General features: G+C 36.5%; 1 protein-coding gene across 1 annotated transcript in view; it reads left to right on the top strand.

The window, feature by feature from the left end:
- LOC145999323 (uncharacterized) overlaps positions 1–10889 on the top strand; it is a 134470-nt gene extending 123581 nt beyond the window's left edge. Inside the window, exons 4-5 of the mRNA XM_083136265.1 lie at positions 8781–9060; positions 10824–10889. Coding sequence (XP_082992391.1) covers positions 8781–9060; positions 10824–10889 — 346 coding nt within the window. The remainder of the gene's footprint in view (positions 1–8780; positions 9061–10823) is intronic.
- The last annotated feature ends 4612 nt before the right edge of the window (positions 10890–15501 follow it).

Below are 15501 nucleotides of genomic sequence, written 5' to 3'. Positions count from 1 at the left end.
AGTTCACAAGTGAAAGCCACCTGCTAGAAAGTTCCAGAACAACTTTCTAATTGTCTGGAGGGAGTAATGTTTTGTGTATATATAATTCCCTGTTTCTGTATCTTGTTACTTTCATACTTGATACAGAGTCTGAACAAGACCTTGCTAGAAGGTTGAAACGTTACGTTTAGTTTATGTTTTTAATAAAATAAATTACTGCCTTGGTCAGCATATATATTTTTTCATATTCATTTCTTTAAATTTTGGTTCTAATATTTATAGTTACAAAAAAGCCATTTCAAAAGTGAATATAATTAGTTGAATGCAGTGAATTACTACAAATTTTTTATGCTTATAGAATATTAAAAAATCTGATTTTAGCAGAATTCAGAACGAATTGCAAGTTTATCTGTTAAAATAAGTAACCTTATCATTATTTTTACTAAAATATCGAAAGAGACTAGACTTGGAGCTATATTGTTTGCCGAGTGTTCACAATTTCTGTATGGAAGGTTCCAGGTTCGAATCCTAGCCTGTGCGTTAAGAGTGTGTCTTTCATCAATGCCATCTAATCATTATTTTCGCAAATAGTCAAAAGTGGATGGAAAAGCGACGTTATATTATGAGGATGAAAGTACGTGCAAAGAGACAAGACTAGGACAGTATAAGCAGGGGTAGAAAAATACAGGGTGCCCACGGACTGCCTGAATTTTCAAATACAGTTCTAATTTTTTTTTTTCTTTCAAAAAATCCAAGTTTGCTTAACGAATTTTCCATTCCTTTTTTTTTAAAAAATAACTAGTAAAGTTTGTTTTTTATAGTTTGTTTTTTCTGTATCATGTTGCTTCACTAAACCAAAATTATAAAAAGCCATTATAAATTTCTTCACTGTTGCTAGAAAAATTTTCAAATCTGGAGCAATGTGGTAGAGTCAGCCATGTAGGCTATTAAATCTTTTAAGATCTCGTTTCAAAATGTTTATACTTTGTTCCATATATCTCTGGAGCAAGGCCGTGCATAGCGACAGAGAAAGGGGAGAAATCAAATGGGCAGAACAAAGCAGTACCCGCTGCTGGGAAGGCCAGTAACTGCAGTAACCCCTCCATGCAATCTCGATCATCTCAAGTGTTCATTGGTGAAGCTGTCTGGTGTCACTACTTGCGCAGAGACTTGTTTTCGTTCGCCTGCTCCGTGTATCATCATCATTGTTTTTTGGAGCAGCAGATGAACTTGGCTTAAACTTCATATAATCGGTCAAACAACGTGACTTACCTATAACTTCTTCATTCTTCTTTTTTTCTCTTTTGCAATCTTTCGTTTGGCACTTCCGCTTTTAAATACCTCTTTCTTTTTTTGGCGATTACTTTGTATTTTATTTCCGTCCATAATACTAGATTATATATATAAAAAAATATTACAGTGATAGCTTTACTTTGTTGTTATGAAAATGTGTTAATAACAAATTGAAACAGTAGGCCTACCACCAAAACACGCAATAGAGGAAGGTTAAAAGCACAATACAAATTATTCATACATGGCGTGCATGTCAACATGAATACAGCACAGCGACTGATCTATTTTTAGACAGCGCCAGTGTTCCCACACCACGCCAAGCGATCGAGATTCCTGAATGCTGGCTCAACTCATATGAGCTGTCCACAGAAGAGATCAGCTGAATTAGCCCACATAACACACAAAATAACTGCATCGACGTCTTTTACGTTTATGACAGGATTATCACAGTATTAAAACAAAGAATTTTTTTTATTTTAGTCTATTCAAAATTAAATTTTTTAAAGTTTTTTTCTTGTGGTGTGGGCCTCTTTGTGGTGCAGTCCCATAGGTTGCAGCCTAGATAGCATGTGCGTAAATGCGGCCCTGTGCCTGTATATAACAAGGGAGGAATGTTTCTCTCTTGAGGACTTTCACTCCTTACATAACCAACTTCATAACCGACGGCCGCACATCGCACAACCAACCCTGCAGAAACAGAAGGAATTGTACTATCAAAACTCTGCCTCACCCACAATACTTACCGGACCTCCTGCCAACCAAGTAACACTTCCCCAAGCATCTCGCAAACTTCCTACGAGAGAAATATTTCACAGAGATTGAAGTTTCCGGTTCATTTAAGTGATTTCTTGACAATACTTCTCTGCTGTGATGGTGGCTCTTGGATTCAGATAGTTGTAGTGGATGTCTTCGGCAGCAGACCAGTAAAACAGTCACCATGCAGACAAGTATTACCTAGAATTGAGGTAAATCAAGCATTAGGAATATTATTTTATGGCAGATCGATCAAGCAATAAATAAGCTTTAAAATGCAATATAATCAGTGAGATATACAGGGTGGGCACAAAGTCGCTTTCCCCAATAAATGAAGAAATCAAATAAAAGAACCTAGGTGACTTGACAATCTTTATTGTACTTCAAAGTGTCGTTTCTACTTCAAATACTGTTCAAACTGTCCCCCACCATGTTTAATGCACAAGGTACATCTCTTCAGCACTGATTTGCAAATATCATGACACAATTCAGGATTGTCATCCAATCTCTTGAACGATTGTTCGATTAGCTGTTGCAAGTGAACCAAATCCTGCGGTTTCTCGGAAAACACTTCGTCTTTGACAATACCCCACATGGAGAAGTCGCATGGTGTGAGGTCACATGAACATGGTGGCCAATCTGTGGTATCACGACAACCAATCCATTCATCGAAATATTGATCCAAGAACTCCCTCACAACAACACTAAAATGAGGCAGTGCTCCATCGTGTTGCCACATGAAAGGAATGTTTTCGAAACGAGGGTTATTGACAAGTTCTTGAATCACAACGTCCTGCAACATCTAAAGGTATGTGTCACCAGTAACAGTTCCTTCAAAAAAGAATGGTCCTATGACACCACCACTCCAAATACCACCCCAAACAGTGACACCAGGGACGTTTAACTCTTCCGTCATATAATTTCGTGTGGATTGGTATCACTCCAATAACACAATTGTGTCTGTTTACGTGACCGTTCATCTTGAATGAGGCCTCATCTGTCCACAAAATTCATTTCCAGAAGTCTCTGTGAGCTTCCTTCCGAATGAGACACCACTCACAGAACTCAACACGTCGGTCCGGATCACATTCATGTAACGCGTGCAGAAGCTTTGGCCGGTAAGGTTTCATCTTCAAATCCTTTAACATGTTCCTTACAGAGGTACGTGACATTCCCAGGTCCCCTGCGTGCCTTCTGGTAGACTTCTTTGGGCTGGACACACAAGTCTGTGCAGTGTTTTCTTCATTTCGTACACTTCGGGGTCGTCAGCTTCGCTGTAGATCATTCACAGAACCTGTAGCCTCAAATTGTTGGTTCAGGTTTCTCATGGCTTAACGTGATGGTGGTTTCACACCTGGAACTCCTCCTGAATTCTGCTGTCACCACATTTGTGTTTTTGTTGTGTTTCCACCAAGCTTGTAGCATGAAAATACATTGTTCCTTTGTTAATTTGCGATTCATCTCAACACCTGCAATGCAAGATAACAACTTCACTCAGTAAACAACTCTCTTCAACAAACAGTAAACAAAACACATACGAAAACATGGTTACCAGTCCTAGAGACACAGTAGTGCCAGTCCTAGTACAAAAAAGATGCTCGGTGATACCTCGCTTATTTCTTTTCTTTCCTTACTTGTTTTGGGGAAAGTGACTTTGTGCCCACCCTTTATATAAGGAAAAATTATTTGCAAAACACAAAGCAAAACAATATGGCCATTATTTTTTCATCAACCCAATACATAGGAAGGCACATACAAAAGAGAAATATTTTAATTTTCAACAGAAATTTTGCCTGTAAAGATTACCTTAGGGAACATGTGAGAATACACAAAAAGATAAGCCTTTCCTTTGTTCAAGTTTTGGCTAAGATGTTGCCCTCTGCTTGTTAAATTTTATCCCTGGGGAAATTATATTTGGGGGGAAACAACAAATTATTTTGCAATTTATTTTTTTCCCCCACTTTGCCATTAAATTGCAACATTTTCTGTCAGACAGCTGGAATATCCAATTTTGGCGAATGCAGATGTGGCCTCAAGGGCTGTTATTTTCCTAAAACTGTCAAAGAAGTTGAAGAGCATCTCCCCATTTCCGTTTTCTTTGTCTACGGAATTTGGCAGGAATGTGAAAGTTGCAAATGAGTTGTCACGTGACTCGAACTTGTCACCACACAACGTCTGTATTTGTATGAGTGCCAAGTACTTGAACAGTAGTGCATGAAGATAGCCTACATGGAATTTTTGATGCGAGCATGATAGTCCTTTACAAAGTCATTTTTTAAAGATAAGTGTGCTTTTTTTTTTTAGAGCAATGAGCTAGGTTTCTTTGTGAAGCTAGAATGTTAGTAAGAAACTGAGCATTATGAGTTCCAGACTCTGCAATGTCTGGAATCTGCCTTCAAAATGAACGAAAACAGATAAAGCTGGTGGCATTGAAGACTGTGTTGATCAAAGGATCGGTTCTGAAAATTTTGCAAGTGCATCTACACAAGAAGGCAGTAGTAGTAAAGAGGCAAGTTCCTTTTGATTGTTGGTTGCCCGTGAAAAATTTAACAAAAGAAAAAATTGCACGGCTGTAGCTTGATGTACGAGGTCCGACAATAAAGTAATGAGACTGTGGTCCATAATCCACAACCTGGCAACACCTCATGAACTTGAGATAGGCATGCTGGGAATTATGCCGCCATGTCGTGAAGGAGGTGCAAGGATGTCATCACATAATAGCTATGGAGCATGGAGTGAACATCAAGTTTCATGAAGAACATTCTGAAAACTGCTTGCGGGAATAAACATTTCTTGAATTCTATTGTTGTGGAGGACAAAACAGAGCATTTTTACTATGGACCTTGTACGAACTAACAAATCGCTGAATGGAAGTCACTAAATTTACCAAGAGGCAAGGAAATGCAGCTCTCATAGCCAAGGGTGAAGACAATGTTTTTTTTAATGATAGCAAAGACATTATTCATCATGAAATTGTTCCAGAGGGTGAAAGTGTAATTAGTTGTTACTATCGTAGTGCTCGGAATGAATATGGAAGAGAACATGAAGGTATCAGACCTCAGTATCCTGAACCGGGCAGTTGGTTCCTGCTCCACGATAATGCACGTTCCAACAGAGCAGTGGTTGTCTATACATTCCTAGTCCAAAAACAAGTGAATGTGTTGAATCATCGACTTTACTCCCCAGATTTATCCCCCTGTGATTATTCCCCGTTCCCGAAAGTGAAGCTCCTGCTGAAATTACACACTTTTGATGAACACAAGACCAGACAACAGGTTGTGATGTCCAATCTTCAAGTCATACCACATGAAGACTTGCAGATGTTGGCCAACTGTGCCAATTGCTGTATTGATACAGGAGGGATGTACTTTTAGTAATAAACAAGCAATGTTCAATTATTTTGTTTCCTTTTCACAATATAAATCTGTCCCATTACTTAATTGTCTGACCTTGTATATAGTGATGAAGTTACACATACATAATCTATAATAATTGGCGAGTCGGAAGGTTGTATCCTTTGTTGGAAATATTTTTCGGTTTCAGCATGCGTTGTCAAGTTGGTAGTTTTGCAATTTTGCAAGTTAAACACATTTGTAAAATGTCATCACTAAAAATACAGAAGAATCAAAAATGAATTCATTCAGTTCTGTAACAACAATTGATCATGAAATTATATATACAATGATGGACATTATATATACAGTACTGGTAATCACTTATGTTTTGTATTCAAGGAGACCTGGCCTAATTATGTGTAACTTGGTGACCCTCCTAACGAATTTTCAGAATTAACAAGCTAATGGAACTGTTATTTTTCTTATTTATTTAAGTTGGGGGGGGATCAACAGGCATTTAGCTGCCCAATTATAGGTCTCTGCTAATTACATTCAAAAGTTACAGCTACAAATATACATGTCACACACATACAAATAAATTTGTGGTTGATAACATAATCAGTATTTGACATGCAAATCTAGAATATGCTCAATCGAAAAAAGATAATATTATATAAAACTGCAAATTATTGATATGTACAGTGTGTCTGAGAAAAAATATACCAATAAAGAATTTAAATAACTCAAGAATCGTTAACGACTGAAATGTCAAATAACGTTTATTTGGAAGAGAAAATCATAGATTTTTTTTTTAACCAAAGAACAAGAAAAAAAATTCACCTTAGTAGCTCTCAATGTGTGCTCCTTTGGTGGTGCGACAAACATCAAGGCAGTACTCAAACTCCATTCAAGTGTTCTTCAACATTTGATGAGTGACGGAGCCACATGCATCGATAATTCTTTCACGGAGATCATTGAGGTCTTGCACAGGTGTTTGGTAAACCATAGTCTTCACATAACCCCAAAGGAGTCAAGTCTGGTGACCGTGGTGGCCATTTAATGGGTCCACCCCTCCCAATCCAATTACCAGCAAAAATGTTATTAAGGAAGTTAGTAACAGAATGGGCATAATGTGGGGTGCCCCATCCTGCTGAAATATGTACCCATGAGGTATACGAGGTACAGCATACTGTTGCAACATTTGCAGGTAACTTGCACCTGTACCTGTAGCTTCCTAAAAACAAAAAAGGACCCAATTACGGAATCTCGTGTCAAACCACACCACACATTCAACTTGGGGCTGTCGTGTTCATGTTCAACAACTCCATGGGGATTCTGCTTACCCCATATTCTACAGTTATGTCTATGCACTTTTCCGGAAATGTGGAAGGTAGCCTCATCTGAAAACGTTACTTGTGTCAGGAATTCATTGTCATCATCAATGCATGATAGCACTTCACTAGCATAATCAAACCTAGCAGGTTTATCACTGCACTTTAGTTTCTGAACAAGCTGTAACTTGTAAGCTCTAAGCCTTAACCTTATGTACGATATCATGCACAGTAGAACGTGGAATTTGAAGTTGAGAACTAGCATGTCTCACAGATTTATGCGAGCTTCTCTGGAAAGCTTCCTGAACTGCAACCACTTTATCCTCGCTCACACGCTTCCGACCACTACCTTTCTTCCTCAACAAAAACCCTGTTTCCAGCAATTGTTTATGCCATTTAACAATGTAATGACATTCTGGTGCTTCCTGTCCATATTGTTACCGGAATATTCTTTGTACCATTACAGGAGACTTCAATTCTGCAAACCAAAAGCAGCACTCACTTTCTGACGAACAGTAAATGGCGCCATTGTACAGACTACTCACAAACAAAGCTGCGGATGCGCTTAATTATGTTACAATTTTTTCCCTTCTGCTGGTAAAAAAAATTCCTTTCTTCCCTCTTCCAAACAAATGTTATTTGACATTTGTATCGTTAACGATTGTTGAGTTATTTAAATTCTTTATTGGTATATTTTTTTCTCGGACACACTGTACAACAAAATTAATGCAAGAAATAGAAGTTTACCACACAACTATGTTTATTGTTTTTCTGACAGGAGAATTCAACTAATGATGGTTCACTATAGGATATGTATATGGATATGAATATTAAAGTATATTAGAGTATATTTTGATTGCAATATTATCAGTGCAAATTAATGGATCCGTGCTTCTTAAACACGTTCTGTTCACTATTTTAGACAAATAATTCACATTTTGAAGTAAAAATAAGTGAAAAAAACACACAAAAAAACCTGAGATGCAAGTAAATGAGTAATTTTTTTGGTTTTGCAAATGTAGCCGTAATTTAGCAAAGTATCTTAGGTGCTATTTTATGGGGGTAGAAAATTTTTGATTCATATGTATATATGTATGTGTGTGTTTATAGCTATATAGGATATATATGCTGTCTCTAGACAGTCAGTAGAATTCCACCCCTCCTCTGGAAATTTCTTAATACCACACTGCAGTTACCCAATAGAAATCCCACCCATGCTTTCAAATGGCACAGTTAAAGCATGTTGGCAGTAGCTGTAAGATGGAAAACCTTTTTTCCATGATGCAGGTTTTTTAACAGAGCAAACAATTGCTCATGGCTTTTCCTGATCCAAAGTACAAGGCAAATAAGGAAACTTCATCCCTTGGTGTCACATATTATTATAAAGCAATTACAGCAACTGATGTGCAACCACAGTGCAGAACAGTTATTTTGACAAAATCCTGTTTCCCTACTGGTTGATTTGCGGACGGTGATTTTGAACATCATTGCTTCCAAACACTAGGCCTAATTGGTTGTTTGACTGTGAGTTCCTTCGTAGGGAAATGTGGCAACAGAGGATCACTGCCATAAAGGCAGTTCTTGCACCGGATATAAGAACAGCTGTCCTGTAATATTTGGAAATTTTTTGCATGTTACATTTTGAACATTTATACAAACAAATTTATTGAAAATTATCTTCTTAATGTCAAGAAATTTTAAAAAGTTGGTATCAGCGTTTATCCCTCATTTTCACATGGTGCTGATATTTATAGTTTACTGTTATGTAGTACAGTAATATTAGACTTGTTGTGTTGCATGTTTAATGCCTACTCCTGAAATTAGCAAGTAGATAAATCAGTTTATCTTGTGACTACAATCTATAGTTGTTCACATTGAAGAATTTAATGAAGTTAGTATTGGTGATAGTAAAAGGAGTGAAAGTCACAGTAATGTTATCTTGGCATCTGAGGTAAGCAATTATTAAAGTACAGTCTCATTTCTTTTAGCACAGACAACTAAATGCTACTCCCTTAAAGTCTTCTGTACTGCAGATATTAGAAATTATTTTAGAAGCACACCTACATTTGTATGTTCATTTTTTTTTCAGATGCTTGAACAAGAGCTATATGGAAGGACAGGTCCAAGATGTTCCAAAGTTATTTACCCATTTACCAATATCTGCAGGAAAAATGAGTGAACAAGAGCAACCAAAAAATAATCCAGAATATCTAAGTGAAGAAGGGATAGTAAAGGCTGAAACTTCAAAATCGTCTAGAACCAAGGGATATATTGAAGATGACAAGGGTGATAACAGAAGAAAGCAATATATTTGTTCCTTGTGCACCAAAAGTTTCTTCAAAGAAGAACATTTGAAAAAACATATAAGGGTTCATACAAGAGAGAAGCCTTTCAATTGTTCAATATGCAAGAAACATTTTGAATATGAACATGGCCTTAATAGACATATGAGAAAGAAGAAAACTTTTAAGTGTCCAATTTGCAAAAATAATTTTGCATATGAAGGAGATCTTCAGATGCATGGGAGAGTTCACAGCCAAGAAAAGCCTATCAATTGCACAATTTGCGAAAAAAAAATTGCACATAAATATTACCTTAAAATACATAGGAGAACACACACAATAGAAAAACCTTTTAAGTGTGCAATTTGCAACGAAGATTTTGCCCAAAAACATAACCTTAGTAGTCACATGAGAATACACCCAAAAGAGAAACCTTTTAATTGTTCTATTTGCAGCAAAGTGTTTTCGTGCAAGGAACCGCTTAATATGCATATGAGGACACACACAAAAGAAAATCCTTTTAAGTGTACTATTTGCAACAAAGATTTTGTCCAAAAACGTCACCTTAATATACACCTGAGAATACACACAAAAGAAAAACCTTTTAAGTGTGCAATTTGCAACAAAGATTTTGCCCAAAAACCACACCTCTATAGACACATGAGAATACACACAAAAGAAAAACCTTTTAAGTGTGCAATTTGCAATAAAGATTTTGCCCAAAAAAATTATCTTAATATACACATTACAGTACACACAAAAGAGAAACCTTTTAATTGTTCTATTTGTAGCAAAGAGTTTTCCTACAAAGTCTCACATAATACACATATGAGGACACACACAAATGAAAAACCTTTTAAGTGTACAATTTGCAACAAAGATTTTGCCCGAAAAGATTCTCTTAATATACACATTACAGTACACATAAAAGAGAAACCTTTTAATTGTTCTATTTGTAGCAAAGAGTTTTCCTACAAAGTCTCACTTAACACACATGTGAGGACACACACAAAAGAAAAACCTTTTAAGTGTACAATTTGCAACAAAGATTTTGCCCGAAAAGATCACCTTAATAAACACATGAAGGTACACACAAGAGAGAAACCTTTTAATTGTTGTATTTGTAGCAAAGAGTTTTCGCGCAAGGACTTGCTTAATATACATATGAGGACACACACAAAATAAAAACTTTTTAAGTGTTCAATTTGCAACAAAGATTTTGCCAAAAATAACACAACCTTAATAGATACATGAGAATACACGCAAGAAAGAAACATTTTAAATGTTATATTTGCATCAAAGAATTTTCCTACAAAGACTCTTTTAATAAACATAGGAGGGCACACACAAATGGAAAACCTTTTATGTGTACAATTTGCAACAAAGATTTTGCCCTGAAAACAACACCTTAATGTACACACAAGAGTACACACAAAAGAAAAAACTTTTCATTGTTTAAAATATGACAAGTATTATACCCATAAATGTATATACTTACTAAACATGTGAAGAATAGAATAGAATAGAATAGAATAGGACCATAAAAACCATTTGCACACAGGGAATGGTGGTTTGGCGCAGTGAGTGTTTCTGAGTATAAATCTCTGGAAATTCTTGTCATTCTGTGCATATGTCATTTGGGATGGGATCCACAGCTCTATATCATACAAATCTATACTTCATGTCTACAACTATGGTGCCACCATTTTATTAATTGAGATCTCAACCATCCATTCTAATGGCACTGTGCAAACCGCATTTGATAGAGTTGTAAGAAAGTAACCATTCATAACAGGATGTTTTTTTTTTAAATAGCAAACCATAGCTTAACAAATTTTTTTTGGCCCAAGTACCAAGCAAAGAAAGAAGCTTCATCACAAGTAGGAGTAACTGGTGTTAAAGCTTCCCTATTTTGATGCATTTTTATTAATTCATGATAATTATTATCACTCGTATTATTCAAGTTTGATCAACAGACTGATCTCCCTCACCATGCAATATTTACTTGTGATACCAATGTCCATGACAGAGTGGTTAGCACAGTGCACTATGATGCTAGAGGTCCAAGGCAAGGTTGTTAAACATCCAGACATTTTAGGTAAATTCAATTCCGGTCCAGGAGAGAAAATCAGCAAGCGTAAATAGGTTCTGGACCGTAGAGAACCATTTTATCTGTGAAGTATTTCAATTCTGTCCAGGATCCTTTTTTCCGGATGAATTTAAATACAGTCTAGGAACCTTTTTTTCTGAATCAATTTAAATACTGTCCAGGAACCTTTTTTCTGAATCTATTTATATTCGGTCGAAGAAGCTTTCTTCCAGGATCAAGTTAAATATGGTCCAGGAACCTTTTTTTCCAGGATCAATTTAAATAGGGTCCAAATTCCATATTGAGATGAAACAATATGCAACTTGGATCGAATTTTAACTTGTGCGAGAAAAGATATTTATAAAAATATTTATCCACTTGTGAGCATGAAAGACTGATCCAGATGCTGGCTGTTTCGATAATCTAAGGAACAAGGCTGCGTATAATGGCAGCAATGGACAAAATGCAAAATCTGCAGTCATGTTACCCATCTCCATGTAGCCCCATTCTCTTAAATGTATTCCTTCTCTTGGTTGAGACCTCTTGAGTCACTACTTGTGCACACTTGTTTTCGTTCGCTTGCTTGTTACCTTCGTTGAAAAGAACGTTTGAATAGCCATGCCATTGCACTGCAATGTAAATCTTAGGGCAACCAAGTGACGAACAAAATTCTTTAGGGACATGACAGGGGTGGAGTCAACACCGGAAAACTTTGGCAATGAACAGCGCCATTTACTCCGAATTTTCTTGCATAAAGGACAATTTCCCTTGATGTAGAAACACTGCCCATCCCTGCTGTGATAGCTGCAGCCTCACGTTACCTCATCGATAGCTCCTATTGGTTGCGGTTCCTGGATTCGGATGTCTGAGCAACATGTGACGGGTTCTGTAACACTTCGACAAGGGAGGTTTTTGAACGTGGATGATGAGAGAGCAACAGAATTTTGATTGTTTTCCTTCAATACGGTTTCTACAACCGCAGTGTGGCATTCCAATGTATACCGTACTCGCTGACATTTTTAGAAGGTAACTTTTAATCCATCAACCCTGGTCCAGGAATTGTAAATAAATTGAATCCCAGTCTAGGAGAGAAAATCGGCAAATGAAAATGACTTCTAGACATTGTAAAACCTTTTAATAATTAAAGCATTTCAATTTGGTCCAGGAACCTTTTTACCAGATCAATTTAAATACTGTTAAGGAACCTTTGTTTGGGATGAATTGAAATTCGGTCCAGAAACCTTTTTTCCGGAAGAATTTAAATTCGGTCTAGAAACATTATTTCCTGCATGAATTTAGATACAGTCCAGGAACCTTTTTCAGAATCAATTAAAATACATTCCAGGAACCTCATTTCAATGAAACAATATGCAACTTGGACCAAATTTAAATTGTGGGAGAGAAAAAAATTCCAGTCCTGCAGTAAAACCCAATAGATTTTATGGGATCCTGGACCTTTAACAACCCTGGTCCCAGGTTTGAATCCCAGCCTGTGAATGGATGTTCTTTGTGAGTATCCCATCATCAATTTAATTATATCATTACTCATCCTCATATTTGCAGTTAGCAAAACGTGGCAGAAATGTGAAGTAAAATAAATCAACCAATCAATGCTTGAATAATTATATTGAAAACATTTTTACCCTTTAACTTGATTAGGTAAATTTCAGTTTGAAATTCTTATACAGTTAATAATTTCTTATAGATTAGTATATCCTGTAACATTTGCAACTGATGTTTGTAGATGTATTTCATGTCTAAGTATGTGAAATGGAAAATGTAAACTTCACATATGAAATAAAATATTTTAAATATTGAATTGTATTAGAGTGTTTTGATACACTGGAATCTCATTTATGCTTTATATTGTTAATATATTTGTGTGCTTATGTGTGTGGGTGGTGAGAGGTGGTAATACATAATATTGAAATAGAGGAAACATTTGCTTGTACCCTTGAATTTCTGGAAAGTACGCCTTGGATACCGGGAATTATACTTGAATTTTATCATGATCCTGCAGTGGCCACCTTGTACTAGCAAAGTTATAATCAGTTATGGACACAGATTTTGTGATATGTAAATAACAAATTTATTTTTATTGGTGATAAAGTTTAATGCACTGATAATCTCTACATCTTTTCAAATAATGTTTAAATCTGATGTTAGTGTGATTGGAATGAGAAATTAATTTTTTCTTTTTGAAAATTATTATGATATTTTATGTTCAATTTTGTGCATGAAGTTTTTGTGTTTCTTAACATATTGAATTATTTTGATGATGAATCTTTTAAATGTGTAATATTTCAAACATCTCATTTTTGAGAAAGCAACAATACTCAATGCCAGTGATTCATGAATAGTTCTAGATCATCCTTCTGAAAATGCAAGTTTTAATTAACAATTTTCAGCAAAAATCATTGTTTTGCAACATCTAAACCTCATTGCACAGCTGGGAAATGCTGTGTTTGCAATCGATTCCATTTTAAAATAATAAAGGCTAGTTACCAAGTCAAATATCACATTCCTTTCATGACATTAATTAACTCACTAATTATTCTCCTCCAGCATTATAATACTGGGAGCCATGGTGGGTAGGGTGTCTGTTTCCATGCAGGAGACCCAGGTTCAATTCCCGGGGTGGATGATGTATGATGTAAGGTCAGAATTGTTCTGACCTTCTCCTCCCCTCCCCCCCAAAGCATATCTGGGGCTCACCAAGCCTCAAATCAATAGATACCTGTAGGCAGCCCCATGGGGTAAAGGCAGTTGGAGAGTGGTTCTGATCACATCACCTCCAAAAATGGCCGAGATCGAGAATGTGTCTCGGCCTACCCCTACATACCCTAAATGTGCCTTCATGGCATTGTGCTACATCCACAGGAAACTCCTTTTTTTATGTTTTTTTTAAAAAAGCATTATGATACTTTAAAAAGTCTTAAGACATTTGGTACTTTTTTTGTGAACTTCTCTGTAGTCCCAGAGGATGCAAAGATAGGATTTTTGAAGGGTTGCAAGACTTTTTAACATGCTGCAGTTACAAAAGAAAAATATAAAAAAATCGGTTGATTGTCTCTTCTTTAGTTTCACGTAAATACTAAACATTCCTGCCTTTTGGGTTAGCCTGGAGATGGAGAAAAGAGACATAATAATATATACAAATACAGTTATTAAAATAATGCCTCTTTATGCCATGCTGTCCATCATTCTCTATCATTTGCAACAAAAACAAGTCTCTGCGTTATAGGCTGATACACCAAAAGCTACAGCGTAACGTTCCCTAAGGAACTGGGATCGAATCTGGGTGGCATAGCTCATGCATATTCGCTGCTCATGGAAAAGCTTAATGGTAACATGCAAAAGAAGTAACACATACACACCGTATGGCAAACACAACACTTGGCTTTTATAACCTTTAAAATTGGATCAGCATGCTAAATAGAAATACCTGACTCTCACTGTATGGAGGTGCTGCCTCGAGGTGTCGAACTACGGACTGGTTAATAAACGAGATGTCGAACTACGGACTGGTTAATAAACGAGATGTCGAACTACGGACTGGTTAATAAACGAGATGTCGAACTACGGACTGGTTAATAAACGAGGTGTCCGTTTGTGATACTAGTCTGAATGCTCAGACTTCAGTCTCCTTTACTTGGATTTCTTGATCATAATTCTGCATGATGAACCCCATTGTCCTAGATATTTATTGCGATGGATTTTGCTAAGCAATGCTGAGTCAGTCACCTGCAACTTCTTCCTGGGTTACACCTGTTTACGTGTTTAAGCCTTTGGTGACCCAGTAAAGCTTAGGTAACATCTGACACTGCATTCCTTACTGTTGAGTTCCTGTCTGGAAAGTGATAGCTAGTGTCTGGGATTTGGAAGTTCTTTTGTACCAATATATTTCCATTATTTGTGGATTATTAGGACATAAAAGAAAGAGAAGGGAAGAGTGCTAGCAGAAATTATACATTACAATAAAGGGGGAACCCCCGAATGTTACCAAACCTCCACCCGTATGCATTCGAGGGCATACGCTTTGTTCCAGTGCCTCTGTGAATAAACTGGGACGTCTTTTGCTCGAATTACAGTTCCCCCGTTATTGTTTTGCTCTACCACTTTATTAAATTTCCCATTACAATATTTGAAAGTATACAAGAAACTAACATTACTACATACATGAAATGATTACATAAAATAGTGTATGGACACAATATTACAGTACACAATTATTTTTTCGTGAGATTGAGATTCTGTATGAAAGTGTTTGCAGTTTATATTGAAGTTTGGTATGGCTGTAAGTATTGGATTCTGTGGTACCAGAATCTAAGAAATTGAGGATTTGTATGGCTCGAGTGCTCTATTTAATATAGTTGGTTTTTAAAGGTATGATTAGGCTCCTGGACCAGCCACCGAGAGAGGGTGAGTTGATAGTTGAA

The sequence above is a fragment of the Lepisma saccharinum genome, chromosome 15 (genome assembly GCF_977018435.1).
Source record: "Lepisma saccharinum chromosome 15, izLepSacc3.1, whole genome shotgun sequence".
NCBI classification, from domain to species: domain Eukaryota; kingdom Metazoa; phylum Arthropoda; class Insecta; order Zygentoma; family Lepismatidae; genus Lepisma; species Lepisma saccharinum.
The sequence above is the reverse complement of the archived record's forward strand: the minus strand, read 5'-3'. Positions and strand labels throughout refer to the sequence as shown.